This window comes from Camellia sinensis, chromosome 14 (assembly GCF_055761805.1).
Source record: "Camellia sinensis isolate YWXY chromosome 14, ASM5576180v1, whole genome shotgun sequence".
NCBI classification, from domain to species: Eukaryota; Viridiplantae; Streptophyta; class Magnoliopsida; order Ericales; family Theaceae; genus Camellia; species Camellia sinensis.
The window spans coordinates 87,809,664-87,827,229 of record NC_138974.1 but is presented as its reverse complement, the minus strand read 5'-3'; the positions used below and the strand labels follow the sequence as shown (position 1 = coordinate 87,827,229).

The 17,566-nt window shown below is 39.6% G+C and overlaps 1 protein-coding gene and 1 pseudogene across 4 annotated transcripts; one reads left to right on the top strand and one right to left on the bottom strand.

The window, feature by feature from the left end:
* Nucleotides 1–267: 267 nt before the first annotated feature.
* LOC114308799 (flavanone 7-O-glucoside 2''-O-beta-L-rhamnosyltransferase pseudogene) lies at nucleotides 268–1,044 on the bottom strand (annotated as a pseudogene).
* Nucleotides 1,045–1,697: 653 nt separating this feature from the next.
* On the top strand, nucleotides 1,698–16,005 carry IPT2 (tRNAisopentenyltransferase 2). 4 transcript variants are annotated; one of them, XM_028254480.2, is made up of 11 exons: nucleotides 1,698–1,999; nucleotides 2,136–2,190; nucleotides 2,560–2,639; nucleotides 9,923–9,991; nucleotides 11,634–11,706; nucleotides 11,797–11,915; nucleotides 13,193–13,267; nucleotides 13,752–14,174; nucleotides 15,080–15,155; nucleotides 15,268–15,434; nucleotides 15,561–16,005. In XM_028254480.2, the coding sequence occupies exons 1-11, from the start codon at nucleotides 1,841–1,843 to the stop codon at nucleotides 15,678–15,680; spliced, it is 1,416 nt and encodes a 471-aa protein (XP_028110281.1). In that variant the 5' UTR covers nucleotides 1,698–1,840; the 3' UTR covers nucleotides 15,681–16,005. The 4 variants fall into 4 exon arrangements, 2 of the variants coding, with proteins under 2 accessions (XP_028110281.1, XP_028110280.2); XM_028254479.2 differs by having other exon boundaries at nucleotides 1,702–1,999; nucleotides 15,268–15,448; XR_003645601.2 differs by lacking the exon at nucleotides 15,080–15,155.
* Nucleotides 16,006–17,566: the final 1,561 nt, after the last annotated feature.

Below are 17,566 nucleotides of genomic sequence, written 5' to 3'. Positions count from 1 at the left end.
GATTCTTAAAAAGTCCCAACAATATTATATTTTTTTAAAAATATTTTTTTCTTACTTCACTTTTATTGTAAGGGTAAAATTGTAAAATCAATCAACTACAAATTGTTGCACAATAGTCTGTCTCTCCTCACTCACCATCTCAACAACAATTACCACTACACACCACCATCTCAACAACAATTACCACTACACACCAGCACACATTGTCCTCTATTAAATGAAACTTTTGTGAAAAATGTATAATTTATTGAAAATTTTGCCAAAGCTCTATGATTTCCTAACAAGCTGCACCAATTTCTCAATCACCAAATCAATCTCTTCCTCACTTTTCTCTCTCATCCTCTCACTTAATTCTTTAACTTTCCTTGTCACCTCCTTTCCATCTTCTTGATCCACAACTTGTTTGATCACTCTTGCCACTTCCTCTCTCTTAAACCTTTCATTCTCATTCTCTTTCTTGACCTCCTTGCCCACACCAATCTCCACCACCAACTTGGCATTGAAGGGCTGATCAAGGCGCATAGGCATGGCTATGATTGGGACACCAAACATCACACCCTCTAAGGTTGAACCCCAACCACAGTGGCTCACAAACCCACCAATGCTTGAATGGCCTAAAATCTTTGCCTGTGGGGCCGACTCCTCTACCACCATACCCATATCTCCAATCCTCTCCAAAAACCCTTCTGGTAAGACCTCATGAAGAACCCTAGTTTTCTCTGCTCTATGAACCCATATGATACTCACTTTGCTTAGCTGTGACCTATGAGCTATCTCTTCAATCTGTTGTTTGGAAAGAAAACACTCACTTCCAACGGAAACAAATACAACTGAACTAACCTCTTTCTTGTCCAACCACTCCATAATCACTTCATCATCATCATTTTTGGTTGGGATCTGACTAGGAGGCCCAACTGGAACAACCTCTTCCCCTACTAAACCACAAAGATAATCAACATACTTGGCCTCGATCACGTTCGAGGCCTTGATCAACACGAAACTCCAAGACCTTGCGATGCATCCTAGGAACCTTTCCTTAGCAGCTTATCTTTTAATAGTGCAAAGAATTAGAATATAAACATATTCAAATATAATATTTCAATCTACTCGATCAATATCAGTGTAAAAAATTTCAAATTGCAATCCAAAATTACAATTGAGTGGCCTATTTTAGGAGTAAGTTAAAAGTAGACTTTTTAATTTTTTTTTTTTGAAAAAATAGATAAAAAATAAAGAGGTGATGTGATTCAAAAAATAACAAAAATAATAAATTGACTTTTAGGGGTCGTTTGACATTGGTTAATATAGTCAACTTTTTTAGCCTCGTTTGATTTTTGTTTTGGGACTTTTTTTGACTTTTGTGAGAGAAAAAATGTAATAATTATGGATAAAAAGTGATATTTTGTCTTATTGACTTATATAGCTTATTTTATCTTTTTGTGCTTTTTTAGTCCCAAAATCTTGGCCAAACGAGCAGTTAGGAGTGATTTGGGATTATTTAAATAAGTATACTTTTTGACTTGACTTAGATAAGATGATGTGACTTAAATAGTAATTTGGGATTATCTAAATAAATATACTTTTTGACTTGACTTAGATAAGATGATATGATTTAAATAAAATAATGACTTTTTGATTTTTTAAATTTTTTAAGTTACGAGAAACAAATTTTAATCTTCTCCAAAATTGGTGTTGGTTTTTCGTACAATCTAATCGTGGGCTAAACCTGGTGGGCTTTTTTGTCAGGCGATCTAGCAACAAACCCAAATCTGTTGTTCACTCTGCAATTGAGCTCTCTGGAATTGGAGAGAGAGAGAGAGAGATAGAAGGTGAGAGTGAAATGCAAGAGGGAGTGCTGGTAAACCCTAGCAGCAATGGAAGAGGAAAGCACCCAAAAGTGGTGGTAATAATGGGGGCAACAGGTTCAGGCAAATCTCGACTCGCCATTGATCTCGCACTCCACTTCCCCCTCGAAATCATCAACGCTGACTCTATGCAGGTCTATATCTCTCTCTCTCTCTCCATATATATGTGTGTGTTTGTGTTCTTGGTGGTGGTAACATTGGATTTAATGTCCTTGTTTGCTTTCAAATTTTGTGCGCAAGTGATAATTCTATTTGTTTCACTATTATTAGGTTTACCAAGGATTAGATGTTCTCACCAATAAAGTTCCCCTTCAAGACCAGAAAGGTTTCTACTTTCTCAATTTCTTGTATATCTATCTATCTATACTATTATATATGTCAGCACTGGACTGGGTGTGTTTGTTACTTCTCCATCTGCCGCGTAGCAAATTTTTGTATCTGAAAATTAAAAGATTATTATTTGAAGGCGTGAGTACGGTTTGACCTCAAATCCTTCTGTTTCATTAAGAATAATCTTACCACTTGGACAAGATACATGTTATGATACTAATTTCTTTATTATTTGTTTTTATTCTCATCAAAATTGTATACACACTGCATGTGCCACCCGCTAGTGTGTGTATATAAATATGTATGTTTATGTCTTGCCTGAAAAGCTCTCTGATCTTTAATTATAAGTTTGGTTTTATGGCAGGAGTGCCACATCATCTGTTGGGGACAATTAGTCCTAACGTGGAATTCACAGCGAAGGATTTTCGTGATTCTGTCATTCCCGTGAGTCCCTTTCTCTCTCACATACATATTGCAAGCTAGTTTCAGTGGGATAAGCTTTGGGTTTTTGAAGATTTGGATTTTCATGCTACTTGTGTATGTACATGTATAAGCTTCTTTATATGTTACTGAGAGGGAGATTAATGATATGGACTTTGTGCCAGACAGATTTGGGCCGGACAGAGTTGTGCCGGACAGATTTGGGCTAGACAGATTTGGGCCGGACAGAGTTGTGCCGAACAGAGTTGTGTCGGACAGATTTGGGCCAGACAGAGTTGTGCCCGACAGATTTGGGCCGGGCAGAGTTGTGCCAGACAGATTTGGGCCGAACAGGTGTTGGGCCAAGTTGCGTGGCCCGGCCTTGAAGGAAGCTGCTCGGTTAAGGCAGCGCGTTGATTGACCGAGCTGTAAGGATCCGTGATTACGAAGCCGGTCAGGTGAAAAGTCCAGCACCCGGAAAGGCAAGGTTGAACCGAGGTACCTGTTTGCTCGGCAGGTAGGTCGACCGCAGACAAGCATGAGTAGTCCCGAGCTCGGCTTTGCCGAGATGCCGCCGAGTCCGGTCCTCATCTAAGCTTAGCTGTTGGAGTACTTGGGCATGAAGCGCAGCATGGCAGACGATGGCCGAGATGGAATTGCCCGGCTACCGAGCTCCCAGGAGAATGGGCGGACAGTTGGATTAGGTGATGTTCAGCAAGGTTTATGCTGACAGATGGGATAGCGGAGCCACGTGTCAGGAGATGACTGGGAGTGGATATGGGGCGCAGAGGGTATATAAGCATGTCTGCGCCCCCCATACGCGGACACACGAACATCTCTGTAAGGAATTCTTACACTCAAACACTCTCTCCCTTCTCTCTATCCATCCTAAGGTGTGTGCTAACTTGATCGTCGGAGGGTTTTTCCGGCCTCACACCGCCGGGTAGCTCACCGTTACTTGCTCGCAGGTGATTGGACATCAACGGAGCTCGGAAGAAAGGAGTACGGGCTTGCCGGAATATTTGCTCCCCGTACAATTGGCGCCGTCTGTGGGAAGCTTGACAGATAAAACCTTGTCTTCCAGGCTCATCTGATCGCCGTCCATGGTGAACAAAGACGAGATTCCGTTGTCCGCCATCGATGGAGCTACCCCGGAGTTCACCCGACGGAGAGAAGGACATCCTGTCATCCTTCCAATGGCGAACTTGGATACGTTCACTGGAGGACAGTCAGGAGACGCGCGGGATAAGCGCAGAAGAAGTTATGGTCATTCACGAAGTCCAGACGGTCATCGGCGGCGGAGAGAATCACATGCCCGACGTCTGGAACACAAGTTGAGGGACCAAGACGCTGTCATCCGTCGAATGGCAGCAGAGATGGAGGAGTTGAAGCGGCATGTCAAGGGGAAGGGTGTAGATGGAGTGGTAGACCACAGAGAGTGCATCCCATCCCGCCGTTCAGAGAAGTCCAGCGCGCAAGATAGCACTTACCAGCCCTCACGTCCGGTGACGACGTCGAAATATTCCTATTCCGCTCGTTCAGAGGACTTGCGGGCAGTCTTGAAGGAACGGGCTCGCCGGCGGGAGGCTCAAAGGGTGCCGGCGTTCCAGCGGCTATCCTACAGGGTTCATGCCAGCGAGGAGGCCGGAATGCCCCTACCCCGCCTAGCGGAGCCACTCCTTGTAGATACAAACTTGACGAGGCTGAGTGCCACCCCTTTCTCCCTGGATATAGAAACAACACCGCTTCCCGCGGGCTTCCACCAGCCAAAGTTCACGCTTTATGACGGAAAGACCGATCCGTATATGCATGTAAGCCACTTCCGACAGGTCATGGCCGGACGTAAGCGAAATGACGCTCTTATGTGCCTGATCTTCCCGTCGAGTTTAGGCGAGCTGGGCTTGAAGTGGTTCGAGAGGTTGCCAGAAGGGAGTATACAACAGTGGAATCAGTTGGCCGAAGCCTTTGTGACGCGTTTCAAAACCAACACCAAAACGCCAAAGGAAATTGACCACCTTCTCAGTGTCAGGATGGAACCGAGCGACACTTTCAAGGCGTACAACTCCAGGTACTGGGATACCTACAATGAGATCCTAGATTGCCCAGTCAACCTGGCAATCACCCAATATAAGCGCGGTCTCCCGCTCGGACATAGGCTGAGGGATTCGCTTACAATGAGCCAGCAGACATCCATGTGGCACCTAATGCAGCGCATCAATGAGCACATTCGAGTAGAGGATGATGCAGCGACGTCCACCGCGGAGACAACCTCGATGGCAACGGGCAAGTGGGCGACTGGGTTTTAAGGAAGGTCATGGGCAACGCACTAGTGCCGGGTGAAGGCAAGCTAGGGGCAAACTAGGAAGAGCCTTACAAGATAACCGGGCAAGGGGGCATACCACTTAGAGGATTTGGATGGCAAAGGCGTACCCCGGCCATGGAGTGCGGCCTTATGTAATTTTTTGAGGGACTTGTTTCCCCTACACTTCTGAATGCAAATACTCTTTTTGTCAATGTAATAGAAGTGAATTACTTTTGCTGAAGAGCTTTGTTGTGTCCGAAATAATAGTGGATGAGGGGCCTACTCTTCTGTTCCAGCCGAGATGGTTTACTCCGGTTGGAAGAGTTGGTGTTTTGTCCAACTTCGAATTCCCAATCGAGATGGTTTACTCCGGTTGGAAGAGTTGGTGTTTTGTCCAACTTCGAATCCCAACCGAGATGGTTTACTCCGGTTGGAAGAGTTGGCGTTTTGTCCAACTTCGGATTCCCAACCGAGATGGTTTACTCCGGTTGGAAGAGTTGGCGTTTTGTCCAACTTCGGATTCCCAACCGAGATGGTTTACTCCGGTTAGAAGAGTTGACGTTTTGTCCAACTTCGGATTCCCAACCGAGATGGTTTACTCCGGTTGGAAGAGTTGGCGTTTTGTCCAACTTCGAATCCCAACCGAGATGGTTTACTCCGGTTGGAAGAGTTGGCGTTTTGTCCAACTTCGAATCCCAACCGAGATGGTTTACTCCGGTTGGAAGAGTTGGCGTTTTGTCCAACTTCGGATTCCCAACCGAGATGGTTTACTCCGGTTGGAAGAGTTGGCGTTTTGTCCAACTTCGGATTCCCAACCGAGATGGTTTACTCCGGTTGGAAGAGTTGGCGTTTTGTCCAACTTCGGATTCCCAACCGAGATGGTTTACTCCGGTTGGAAGAGTTGGCGTTTTGTCCAACTTCGGATTCCCAACCGAGATGCTTTACTCCGGTTGGAAGAGTTGGCGTTTTGTCCAACTTCGGATTCCCAACCGAGATGGTTTACTCCGGTTGGAAGAGTTGACGTTTTGTCCAACTTAGGATTCCCAATCGAGATGGTTTATCCCGGTTGGAAGAGTTGATGATTTGCTCAACTACGAGGTTCCAGCCGAGATGTTTTACTCCGACTGAAGGGTTGATGATTTGCTCAACTGCGAGGTTCCAGCCGAGATGTTTTACTCCGGCTGAAGAGTTGATGATTTGCTCAACTGCGAGGTTTCAGCCGAGATGTTTTACTCCGGCTGAAGAGTTGATGATTTGCTCAACTGCGAGGTTCCAGGCGAGATGTTTTACTCCGGCTGAAGAGTTGATGATTTGCTCAACTACGAGGTTTTAGCCGAGATGTTTTACTCCGGCTGGCAAGTTGATGATTTGTTTAACTCCGAAGTTTCAGCCGAGCTAATGTTGCTCGCCAAGAAGGAAGTCGCGGAGCGGATGTTGCTCGCCTTCTTTGGAGTTCCTTGCCGAGCTGTTCTTGTCCGCCAAGAAGCACGTCGCGGAGCGGACCTTGCTCGCCGACCTTGGAAGTTCCTTGCCGAGCTGTTGTTGCTCGCCAAGAAGCAAGTCGCGGAGCGGACCTTGCTCGCCGACCTTGGAAGTTCCTTGACCGAGCTGATGTTGCTCGCCAAGAAGGAAGTCGCGGAGCGGACCTTGCTCGCCTTCCTCGGAGTTCCTTGACCGAGCTGATGTTGCTCGCCAAGAAGCAAGTCGCGGAGCGGACCTTGCTCGCCAACCTTGGAAGTTCCTTGACCGAGCTGATGTTGCTCGCCAAGAAGCACGTCGCGGAGCGGACCTTGCTCGCCGACCTTGGAAGTTCCTTGTCGAGCTGTTGTTACTCGCCAAGAACTCTGTTATCAGAATCTTACGATTCGCGATTCGATTCACGATTCGATACGCAATTTTTGCAAAATCGATACGAATCTATGAGTGAATCTATTTTGGAAGTGAATCTCTAGTGAATCGCACGATTCACAATCGATTCACGATTCGATTCACGATTCGATTCACTTTTTACGATTCATGCAATTTTTGAAATTATTGTGTTCGACATATTTTCGACTCATTTTTTTCATCTTTTTAGTGAAAATGACATAATACAACTTCTAACAGTATTTAATACCAAAATAACCAACATATATATATGATTTGTTATTATTTTGGTGATCATGGAGTTTTTTATAGGATCCAATCAGATTTAGTCAGACCTAACATATTTTTAACCTTTCTTCTCATTTTTGTCCCCTTCAAAAAATTGTAATATATCTTCTAAAGATGTTTAAGATTAGAGTTACACTATGAATTATCTATTACTATTTTATTAAATTGAATACTACATATGTGAGGTCAGTTATACCTGTTAAAATGTTTTAGGCTTTAAAATAAAATATTCTAAATAATTCTTTCTTATTATTTGCTCACTTTTACTTAGAAAAGTATATATGCTTATTATCCAAATATCAACATCGTTGTTAACTATTGTTACTTTAGAAATTAATAGTTTCTATTTGGTTATTACCTTTATTAAGAATGGTTGATAAAAAAATCTAAAAAAAAAAAAAAAGGTAAGATGGTGATTTTACATAGGAACCTTTGTTAACTTTTTATCTATTAAATTACGTGATTATCATTCAAAATAACATTTTTGTTGATTTAAGTCTAAATATTTTATATTCATAAGATACATTTAACATCTAAATGTGTAGATATATGTTTTTAAGTGATTTAGAAAAAGTGATCGAATCTTTACGATTCACGATTCGATTCGATTCGCGATTCGGTACGAGACCATTTCGATTCACGATACGAATCCCGATTTGACAACTATGGCCAAGAAGCAAGTCGCGGAGTGGACCTTGCTTGCCGACCTTGGAAGTTCCTTGACCGAGCTGATGTTGCTCGCCCAGAAGGAAGTCGTGGAGCGGACCTTGCTCGCTTTCTTAGTGCGGTCACCATCTTGCATATTGAGGACCGAGGAAGTATTACCCCGGTCAGGATAGGTAATCCCAGTCACGCTTCAGCGGACAGAATTAAGGGGCAATTGAGAGGGAGATTAATGATATGGACTTTGTGCCAGACAGATTTGGGCCGGACAGAGTTGTGCCGGACAGATTTGGGCCAGACAGATTTGGGCCGGACAGAGTTGTGCCGGACAGATTTGGGCCGGACAGAGTTGTGTCGGACAGATTTGGGCCAGACAGAGTTGTGCCCGACAGATTTGGGCCGGGCAGAGTTATGCCAGACAGATTTGGGCCGAACAAGTGTTGGGCCAAGTTGCGTGGCCCGGCCTTGAAGGAAGCTGCTCGGTTAAGGCAGCGCGTTGATTGACCGAACTGTAAGGATCCGTGATTACGAAGCCGGTCAGGTGAAAAGTCCAGCACCCGGAAAGGCAAGGTTGAACCGAGGTACCTGTTTGCTCGGCAGGTAGGTCGACCGCAGACAAGCGTGAGTAGTCCCGAGCTCGGCTTTGCCGAGATGCCGCCGAGTCCGGTCCTCATCTAAGCTTAGCTGTTGGAGTACTTGGGCATGAAGCGCAGCATGGCAGACGATGGCCGAGATGGAATTGCCCGGCTACCGAGCTCCCAGGAGAATGGGCGGACAGTTGGATTAGGTGATGTTCAGCAAGGTTTATGCTGACAGATGGGATAGCGGAGCCACGTGTCAGGAGATGACTGGGAGTGGATATGGGGCGCAGAGGGTATACAAGCATGTCTGCGCCCCCCATACGCGGACACACGAACATCTCTGTAAGGAATTCTTACACTCAAACACTCTCTCCCTTCTCTCTATCCATCCTAAGGTGTGTGCTAACTTGATCGTCGGAGGGTTTTTCCGGCCACACACCGCCGGGTAGCTCACCGTTACTTGCTCGCAGGTGATTGGACATCGACGGAGCTCGGAAGAAAGGAGTACGGGCTTGCCGGAATATTTGCTCCCCGTACAGTTACTGAAAAAGAAAGCATTCTGTGCTTGTAGCAACATTGGTGACCATATGATACGTGTCATCTATCTTTACAATATAGCCAACCCTAGTGAATTTTGGAGGAAAGTAAACCGGAAGGAATTGGGTGACATGGATGCACAGGCATGACGTTTATCTAAAAAGTAGGACACTGCATGTTGGGACACACCCTATTGAATCATAAAGACCACCGACATTAGGCCAATTTAATTAGGGTTAAAAAAAAAATACACAAAAGATATCAAAACAACAAAGTCACTTAAGAAAATTTCAAAAATTAAGCATTAATGACATTTTTCATTTAATCATCATTCAAAATTCTATAATTCAACCAATTGACGACATTGTAATCGAAAGATTGTCTATCCATTACTTTGTCAACAACAACACCAAATATTTGTATAGATAAACCCCAAAAAAAGGAAAAAAGAGAGATGATTATTGTTCTAAAAAAACAATACACACACTAAATTGTCCATCCATTAAAATGACAAGGCTTCGCTTCAACACTTAAATTGCATATTGTATAATATTCTTGGATGAGATGTAAATTATTTGAAATTGTACTTCAAATTAACGGGGATGTAACAAAAATATTAAATTCATGCCTTCCATTCGTGTGAGAAACTAGAAATATTCCTTTATTAGCTAAGGTGAGTATAATCATCTTCAAGTATCATATAAAATTAGATGATTCAAGTGTATATAGTGAGTACGAGTGTCAGACACATATCTCACACTCTTATCCTTGTCATATCCGGCGGACACGGATACATTGAAATGAAAATGAACTTTAATTGAAAAATAAATGAACACCAAAATGAATAGGAGTAGGATCTTCCCCCGCCCATCGCTTTTAAATCTTCTAACTTATTGTTGATTGCTTCATAATTGATGCTTTCAAACTTGTTTGATCTTTTGTTTTTGATTGAGTATAATCTAAATGCAACAAAGAAATATTGTGTTAGTAAGTGGTTCTCTCTCTCTCTCTCTCTCTCTCTCTCTCTCACCAAAGTGAAAGATCTCTTGACTCGTAATTTGCTTTTTCAGCTTATTGATGACATACTGTCCCGCAATCGTTTACCTGTCATTGTTGGAGGTACAAATTATTATATCCAGGTATGCTGCTGCTGCTGCTGCTCTATTTATTTTAATTTTTTTATTAGTTATTGGCTCTATTATCAGGATCTTCCGATTCCGATTTGATTCATGTTTCGATTCGCAATTTTTGCAAAATTGATACGAATAGTGAATCGCACGATTCATAATCGATTTACGATTCGATTCACTTTTTATGATTCATGCAATTTTTGAAACTATCATGTGCGACATATTTTCAACCTTTTTTTTCTCCATATTTGTAGTGAAAATGACATAATACAACTTTTAATAGCATTTTAGTACCAAAATAACTAATACATATAAATAATTTGTTGTCATTTTAGTGATCATTGAGTTTTTAATAAGATTTAATCAGATTCAGTTAGACCCAATATGTTTTTAACCTTTATTCTCATTTTTTTTCCTTAAAAAACCATAATATATCTGCTTTAAGATTAAAGTAACTTACACTATGAATTATCTATTGCTATTTTATTAAATTAAATATAGTTGAATATTACATGAGTGAGGCCAGTTATACTTTTTAAAATGTTATGGGCTTTTAAAATAAAAGATCCTAAATAATTCTATTATTTGGTCATTGTTACTTGGAAAAGTATGTATGCTTATTGTTTATATATCAATATTGTTGTTAAATTATTGTTATTTTAGAAATTGAGAATTTATTTTTGTTTACTATCTTTATTAAGAATGATTGATAAGAAATATCAAAAAAAGGAAAAAGGTGAGATGGTTATTTTACATAGGAATCTTTGTTAACTTCTTACCTATTAAACTATGTGACCATCATTAAAAGCAATATTTTCATTGATTTAAGTTTAAATATTTCATATTTATAAGATATATTTAATGTCCAATGGTGTAAATATATTTTTTCTAAGTAGTAATATAAAAAAAGTGACTAAATCTTTATGATTCACGATTTATTTGGATTCGCGATTCGGTACGAAACCATTTTGATTCACTAATTGAATCTCGATTTGACAACTATATTTATTGTTGATTTTATGGGCAAAAGGATCAAATTTGTAAACTTTGTATTTAGGAAGAGACTGAAAACTGTGTATATATATTGTGGGGTGCTGATGACAAGCATGTTATTGGACCAATGACTTTGAAGATTCCAGTAATGGTCCCATAGGACAATTGCATGTATGATCTACAATTGTTCTTTTAATGAGGATATTAGGTCTAAACTATCTTTTATTTTAGTCTTGGCATGGAAAGTTTGTATTAAAGAATAACTCCAATACCCTCTTGTAGTTTTACCATATTCTCTTGTACTTGATACTGCACCACTGTGTCTTTACAGAAGTTTGGTCGCCACAATTCTTGGTCTATTTGTAAATTAGTATTTTCTGTAATTTACATAATTTTCACATGAAGCAAATTGTCTCTGTTGACTTGTTTATGTTGATAGTTCCACATTAAGGTTAGACCATCACATTTTCTTTGTTAAAGTATAGGCATCTGTGGATGAACTTGTACTTGGTATTGCCAATTATGAAGTCACTTCTGTGGTAGAGTTAGTCAGTTGTTTATATTTTTTTTCTTTTCCTTTTTCACAAAAACTTATCAGTTGCTGTTTTCATTTGTATAGATGTGAATTTCCTTATTTTATTTTGTTTGCCCTGTTCAGGCTCTTGTGAGTCCATTCCTTCTGGATGATTCTGTTGAAGATAAGGATGAAAATGGTTTAAGCGACCTTCATGGTAAAAAGCAAGTCTGGTGGTTCAAAGTTTATACACACATATAAAATGTAATGCCATGCAAGATACATGATATCTAATTGCTATTTGTAGGAGATAAATCAGATTCTGAATTTGAACCTGGGAGAGAGAATTTCTGTTATAGTTATGATAGTCTTAAAGACCTCGATCCAGTTGCAGCTAATAGAATTCATCCCAATGATCATAGAAAGGTATGGGTATCCCCTAATTACTTACCAGCTCTGGTTTAAGCATATATGCAGGGTGTACTTAAAACTGTCAAATTTGTTATTAAGTTATTTTGGTTGCACCATGATGGCTACCATGGAACTCTTTTATCTGAATGTAGAATGTATAATGTATAATGTAGGGAAGAGACACCAAAAACTATCCATGATCCTGCTCCTTGGAGGACCAATGATGGGAAATTGTTTACAATAGAAAATTATGGTACTTCTTGCTGGAACATTTACTGTATTTCCTCTATGACTTTTTGTACCAAATATAAGATGGGGCCTAGGGTAGGGCTTATGAGTTGAGAAACGTGGTTTGGTCAAGATGCTCAGACCTTGTTATTTTTTGCCTGGGGTAGGCCCATAGGGCGTGCATCATATAATCCACATTACAAATTCAGTCTTTCTAGGCTATAATTAACAAATATTAACATTATTGGAGTAACCATTATGAGGAAGTTGCAAAGGAGAGGCAGACCCTTTAAATATAAGAATGAATTGAAATGCAATAGGGTCTCAGCAGCATTGGTAAGCTGATCATCTCAAATATCCAGAGGTTAGTGATAGTAAATGGTGAGACTGAGGGTTAAAGGGAGACTAGCCTTTGTCAGCAGGTCCACACAGTAGTTACATATCTTCAATTCTGTAATTGAATTACCCATAATCAATTTTTACAGGTTCAATATTTCAATTAGGGTGATGTATGCCACCCCTTCTTTCATCATCGGTGTTCTATTTTATCAACAATATTTCTAAACTCTCTCAGCTGTGCAAGGGCAAACCCATGAAAAAAGGTCCACAATTTCGTAAGATAGTTATGGAAAATTGCTAATATGATATTTGAACCGAGCAAACCAAGCTTCATCAGCTCTATAAGAATCTTGAAAATAAGGATTTAAAATTTTTGCTCTGGCTTTTTACTTTTTTGTCTTGCAATTGGTGGTTGTGATGTTCAATTTGACAGAAATAGTGCTTACATGTTAAAATTGCACTCATTATATGTGAGATTTTTTTTTTTGGATAAAAAACTCATTATATGTGAGATTATGAACTTTCCCTGATTCATTACATTGGTGTCAGACATGCACCCGGGAGCTTTCTCTCTTGCACTATTCAAAATATCTCAAAATCTTATATGCTCCTCTGATAAGAATGCTCATGCCTTACTATGTATATTTGGAAAGTTGCATTTTCTAATGGCATATCATGTATGGTGTTTTCTGCATAACCCCATTATATGGTTGAAACCTTTGCAGATCAATCAATATCTAAGTTTGTATGCTCGTTTTGGTGTTCTTCCCAGCAAACTTCTTCAAGAAAAAGCTATGGAGGTTTGTATTGGTAATTGAGTTGTCTATGTGATTATAATTGTGTATTGTTAGAATTAGGCACCCTGGTTTCTTTGGAAATACTAGTTTTGTCTGGGATACATTGTGAAATTTGATGATGGAGAACCCGGATTTTCCATTTCTACATTTTCTCCTTTTCTTTTAAATTTGAAACTCTTTGGTCATGGATTGTGGGATAAGATCTACATACTGAAAGTATTTTTCTGGGTGGATAAACTGAAAGTATTGAATGCACAAAATTAATATATAAGCTGCTCATAGGTATAAATATTAGGTTTTGATTATCTTAAAAACAAAAAGGAAAAAAAGGTTTTTTGTATCACTTTATTACTGATGCTATTATGTTTGTTTTCTATTGTAATTGAAAGAAACAAACAGAATTTTTTTTTTTGGTTGAGATCATCAGATCAGATTGAGCTGATCACATGCTTGGAATAATTTTCTAATCTTGCATGTGGCAAGGCAGAACTGGGGTCAAGCTGATAATTTCAGATATCATTGCTGTTTTATATGTGTGGATGCGTCTCTCCCAGTACTGGACAAATACGTGGAGCAGAGGGTAGATCGCATGGTTGATGCTGGTTTGCTTAACGAAGTTTATGATATTTACAACTTGAATGCGGATTATACTCGAGGTTTACGGCAGGCTATTGGTGTTCGGGAATTTGAGGATTTTCTGAAGGCTTACCTTTTTCAAGTTCAGAATGACAATGAAAACCATTTGGTTGATGCCTCCCACTTCCAAATGTCAGCAAAAAAGGGTGATCAGATGTTGAAAGAAAATATGATGACAATCCTGAATTCCTCGAATGAGAAGGAGCGAAATCTTCTCCTGGAAGATGCTATTGACAAAGTAAAATCAAACACCCGAAGACTTGTTCGTCGTCAAGTAAGTATGTTGACCTCATCTAGGGTTTGTGTGATCCTCGAATTTGATTGGCAACATTCGCCTTTTATGTGGTATTTTGAATTAGAAATTTAGGTGGAGGGCTTAAAAACAACACCCAATTAGTAGTACACATGAATGTGTTTGAGAGGGGAAAGATTAAGTACACACCTAACCTTTGGCATAATGTGCAAAGTGCTGGTCTCAAGACTTGAACCCATAACCTCAAGGTTATTAGGCCAAGTCTTACACTTTCATGTCAGAGCAGCCCAAAAGTGATTACAAGTTATATGGTAATTTATTTTTATTTTAAAAAAGAAGAAACATGGTAAATTCCTTTACCATGATGGACTTTTATGTAGAAGTGTTGTGTGAACTGTAAATGGGGCATTCTGATCTGAGGGACACAAAAAAGATTTCTGTTTTGCCTAGTGATAAAGTTGGTGACAAGCATTGCTAATTTCTTGTACCAAATTTTGTGTATCTTTTTGATTGCCTCTTTCTGTCATGATGCATGTCATATCATATTTCATCGTGTTCTTTAAGTTGATACTGCTAGTTGTCATGAATAATATGAATAAGTCCCTTGGTGTTCATGAAACTTCCAAATCCTCTTGTAAATTTGCAATTCCTATGTTGATTGATACGCTATACCTACTATTCCTCCTCTGTTATAAATCCTTGAATTTTACAAAATTGTTTCTGGAATCTTGCTGAGTTTTTCATATATAAATGCCTCGCTATTTGTTGAAACATTTTGTCAAACCTCTCCAAGACTTGAGTTATCCTTGGCACCACTTATGTCCCTGTTTCTCTATTGACTAAATTTATACAATGGGCTTTGTGACAACAGTTTGGCTGCGTATGCTGTGAAAATTTTACTAGTAATAACTTCTGTTTTTTCACAGAAGAGGAGACTTAACCGACTTAACACGCTGTTTGGTTGGAACATACATTATGTTGATGCAACTGAATCCTTACAATGTATGTGTCTTTAGCTGTACTAAATTTTTTCTAATCAGTTTGTTCGTTGTTGCCTGAGATAATAATCTCTCCAGATATTGGTCTAAAGTAGAATGAGCATTTCATATTTTAGGTGCCTCTGATGATTCATGGGCAGCACATGTGGTTGAACCCTCTGCCAAAATAATCAGGTCATATCTTAGCAAGGATGAAAGCTTAGTGCCTGATTCAGAGTCCAGGACTGGTACCGAAGGATTGAAATTGTTTCAAAGGGACTTGTGGACTCAACATGTATGCAAGGTTAGCAATAAATTGTAAGACATTATGCATTCATTTTGTTTTAATGCTTGTGGGCTCTGATGTGAAGTGTGTGTGTGTAAGGACGCTGTTAGTTGAATTATTGTTTTTTTCCCCTTTTTCTGGTAGGCTTGTGGCAATCGAGTGCTTAGAGGGGCGCATGAATGGGAACAACACAAACAAGGTCGTGGCCATCGAAAACGGATATGTCGGCTTAGGAAGTCTGGAGGTTTTTCCTTTGTGGAGTAGCTGCAGTTTCAACTTGGCTCTAAGAGCTTCTGTTATGTGATATAGTATCAACCAAGCCTATATTTTGCGGTGGAATGTTAATGTTGACATCTGCATAGTGCATTCAATATTTGTTGTGCAGTGAAATTTGTAGGTGTTACTGATATTCAAATTTCCCTATACTTTCATACCCTTTGCCTTCTCTTTCTTCTTTCTTTATCCTGTTATTTTTCCTTCTGGTGTTGATTTCCTGTTTACCATAGGAGATTGGTTTATCATCTGTACAATGTAAAAACTAGTCCCTATTTGGGCAGGCTTCAATTTATATGATGTGATATTTCCTTCCTTTGTTTGATTTTAAAAGTGTCATCTGTCTTAGTTATGTTGCTATTCTTACGCGGTCCTCTCATTTGTATGTTTCATGATCAGAGTTGGGGTTCTTTCAATATCAGTACGTTTTATTTGTTTCAATTGTCAATTACAATCTAAGTGGACACCTACAAAGTAATTTCACATAAATGAAGACACAAACACGGTTGGGACACCGTTTTATTTTCTATGTAGATTAATATTATGTCTATAAACAATCAAAATTAATAAAATTTAATAATAAATTAAATAAATAAAAGAATACACTAGATGGTGTGTCGTACGTGTCTGTCTCTAATAATGCGTTTTCATTTGCACGTTTTCTTAATGGAACTTGGGATTATAGCTCAATCCTGCACGTTCAAGACGATACGGTTTGCAACAGGCTCAAATAGTGATTGGGTAACATCCATTGCCTCAGAACTATCAATCTTAATATGTGTGGACTCATAACTACCAATTTTTGCCATATCAATACCAACACTATTAATGCCATAGCTCAATTCCACACCATCCAAAGCACATATTTCTGTTTTGATTCCATATTACTAACTTCCAATATAAATGTCAAAAAGCTATCTTGCATGTTGCTATTCGTTGCCTCAGACTCAAAAGTTACCGCTTTGTGTGTCGGCTTCCTCCAGCGTCTTCTTCATTTCATCTGAATCATGTTCATTTCATCTGAATCAAGCCATGATGGTTCGCCAAGAGAAGAGTTAACCAATTCAATGGCTTAGGGATCCAATTGTTGAATCATATCCTCCCATTGAGTTGTCGATTTAATAAAATATGCCTCATTCTTCTCCGATGAAGACACATGTTCTTCCACTCGGTATCCCATTACTTGTTGCTTCTGTGAATAATAAAAGTTGGAAGTTCTTTTAATAGTTTAATCAATTACTGTTTATTATGTTAGACACATCTGCATTATAATAGCATTACGTTTGAATTACGAGGCTCAAAAGGTGTTTTTAAGGATTGCACTGGATTGCACAAACTTTTATTTCCTCTTTACATATATTTAGGCTATGTTTGAATTTTTGCGCTCAAGCACACGCATACGCATACGCAAAAGGCCGTGACATTGTTTAAATGTGTTTGTTGCTTGCAACAATTGTTTCAAATTCAAACTTTTCCCAATATGACTACACTAGCAGCTTAGTGTCACGTACACCAAACACCTTGCAAGCGCATTAGTTTGTGAGCAGCAAGGCAGGTAGGGTAGATCCCTATCGCATCTCCTGGGTTGGTCCTTGGGCATAATGCACGGGGTATGCGGTACCACTCGTGGAACCGGCTTCTCGGGAGGATGACAAGCGCCCAGTCCGTGACATTAGGCTTAGGCTTTGTTTTGATCATATAAATTTTTGGACAGAAAAGAAAAGAAAAGGAAATAGATGAGAAGAAAATGCAATGAAAGAAGTTGAATTTGTTTATTTCATTTCCCTTTTAGTTTATTTTATTTTTTCCTATAAATTTAAGATTCAAACACAGCATTAATATTCTATCCTTACACACATCCTTACTGAATGATTTAT

Bases quoted from the DNA above. Each gene is read 5' to 3' on its own strand.
- IPT2 (XM_028254479.2), top strand. From the start codon at position 1,841: ATGCAAGAGGGAGTGCTGGTAAACCCTAGCAGCAATGGAAGAGGAAAG. The intron at 9,992-11,633 runs GTATGCTGCTGC...TGCCCTGTTCAG, and splicing joins GTACAAATTATTATATCCAG to GCTCTTGTGAGTCCATTCCT. The intron at 15,156-15,267 runs GTATGTGTCTTT...TTCATATTTTAG, and splicing joins TGCAACTGAATCCTTACAAT to GTGCCTCTGATGATTCATGG.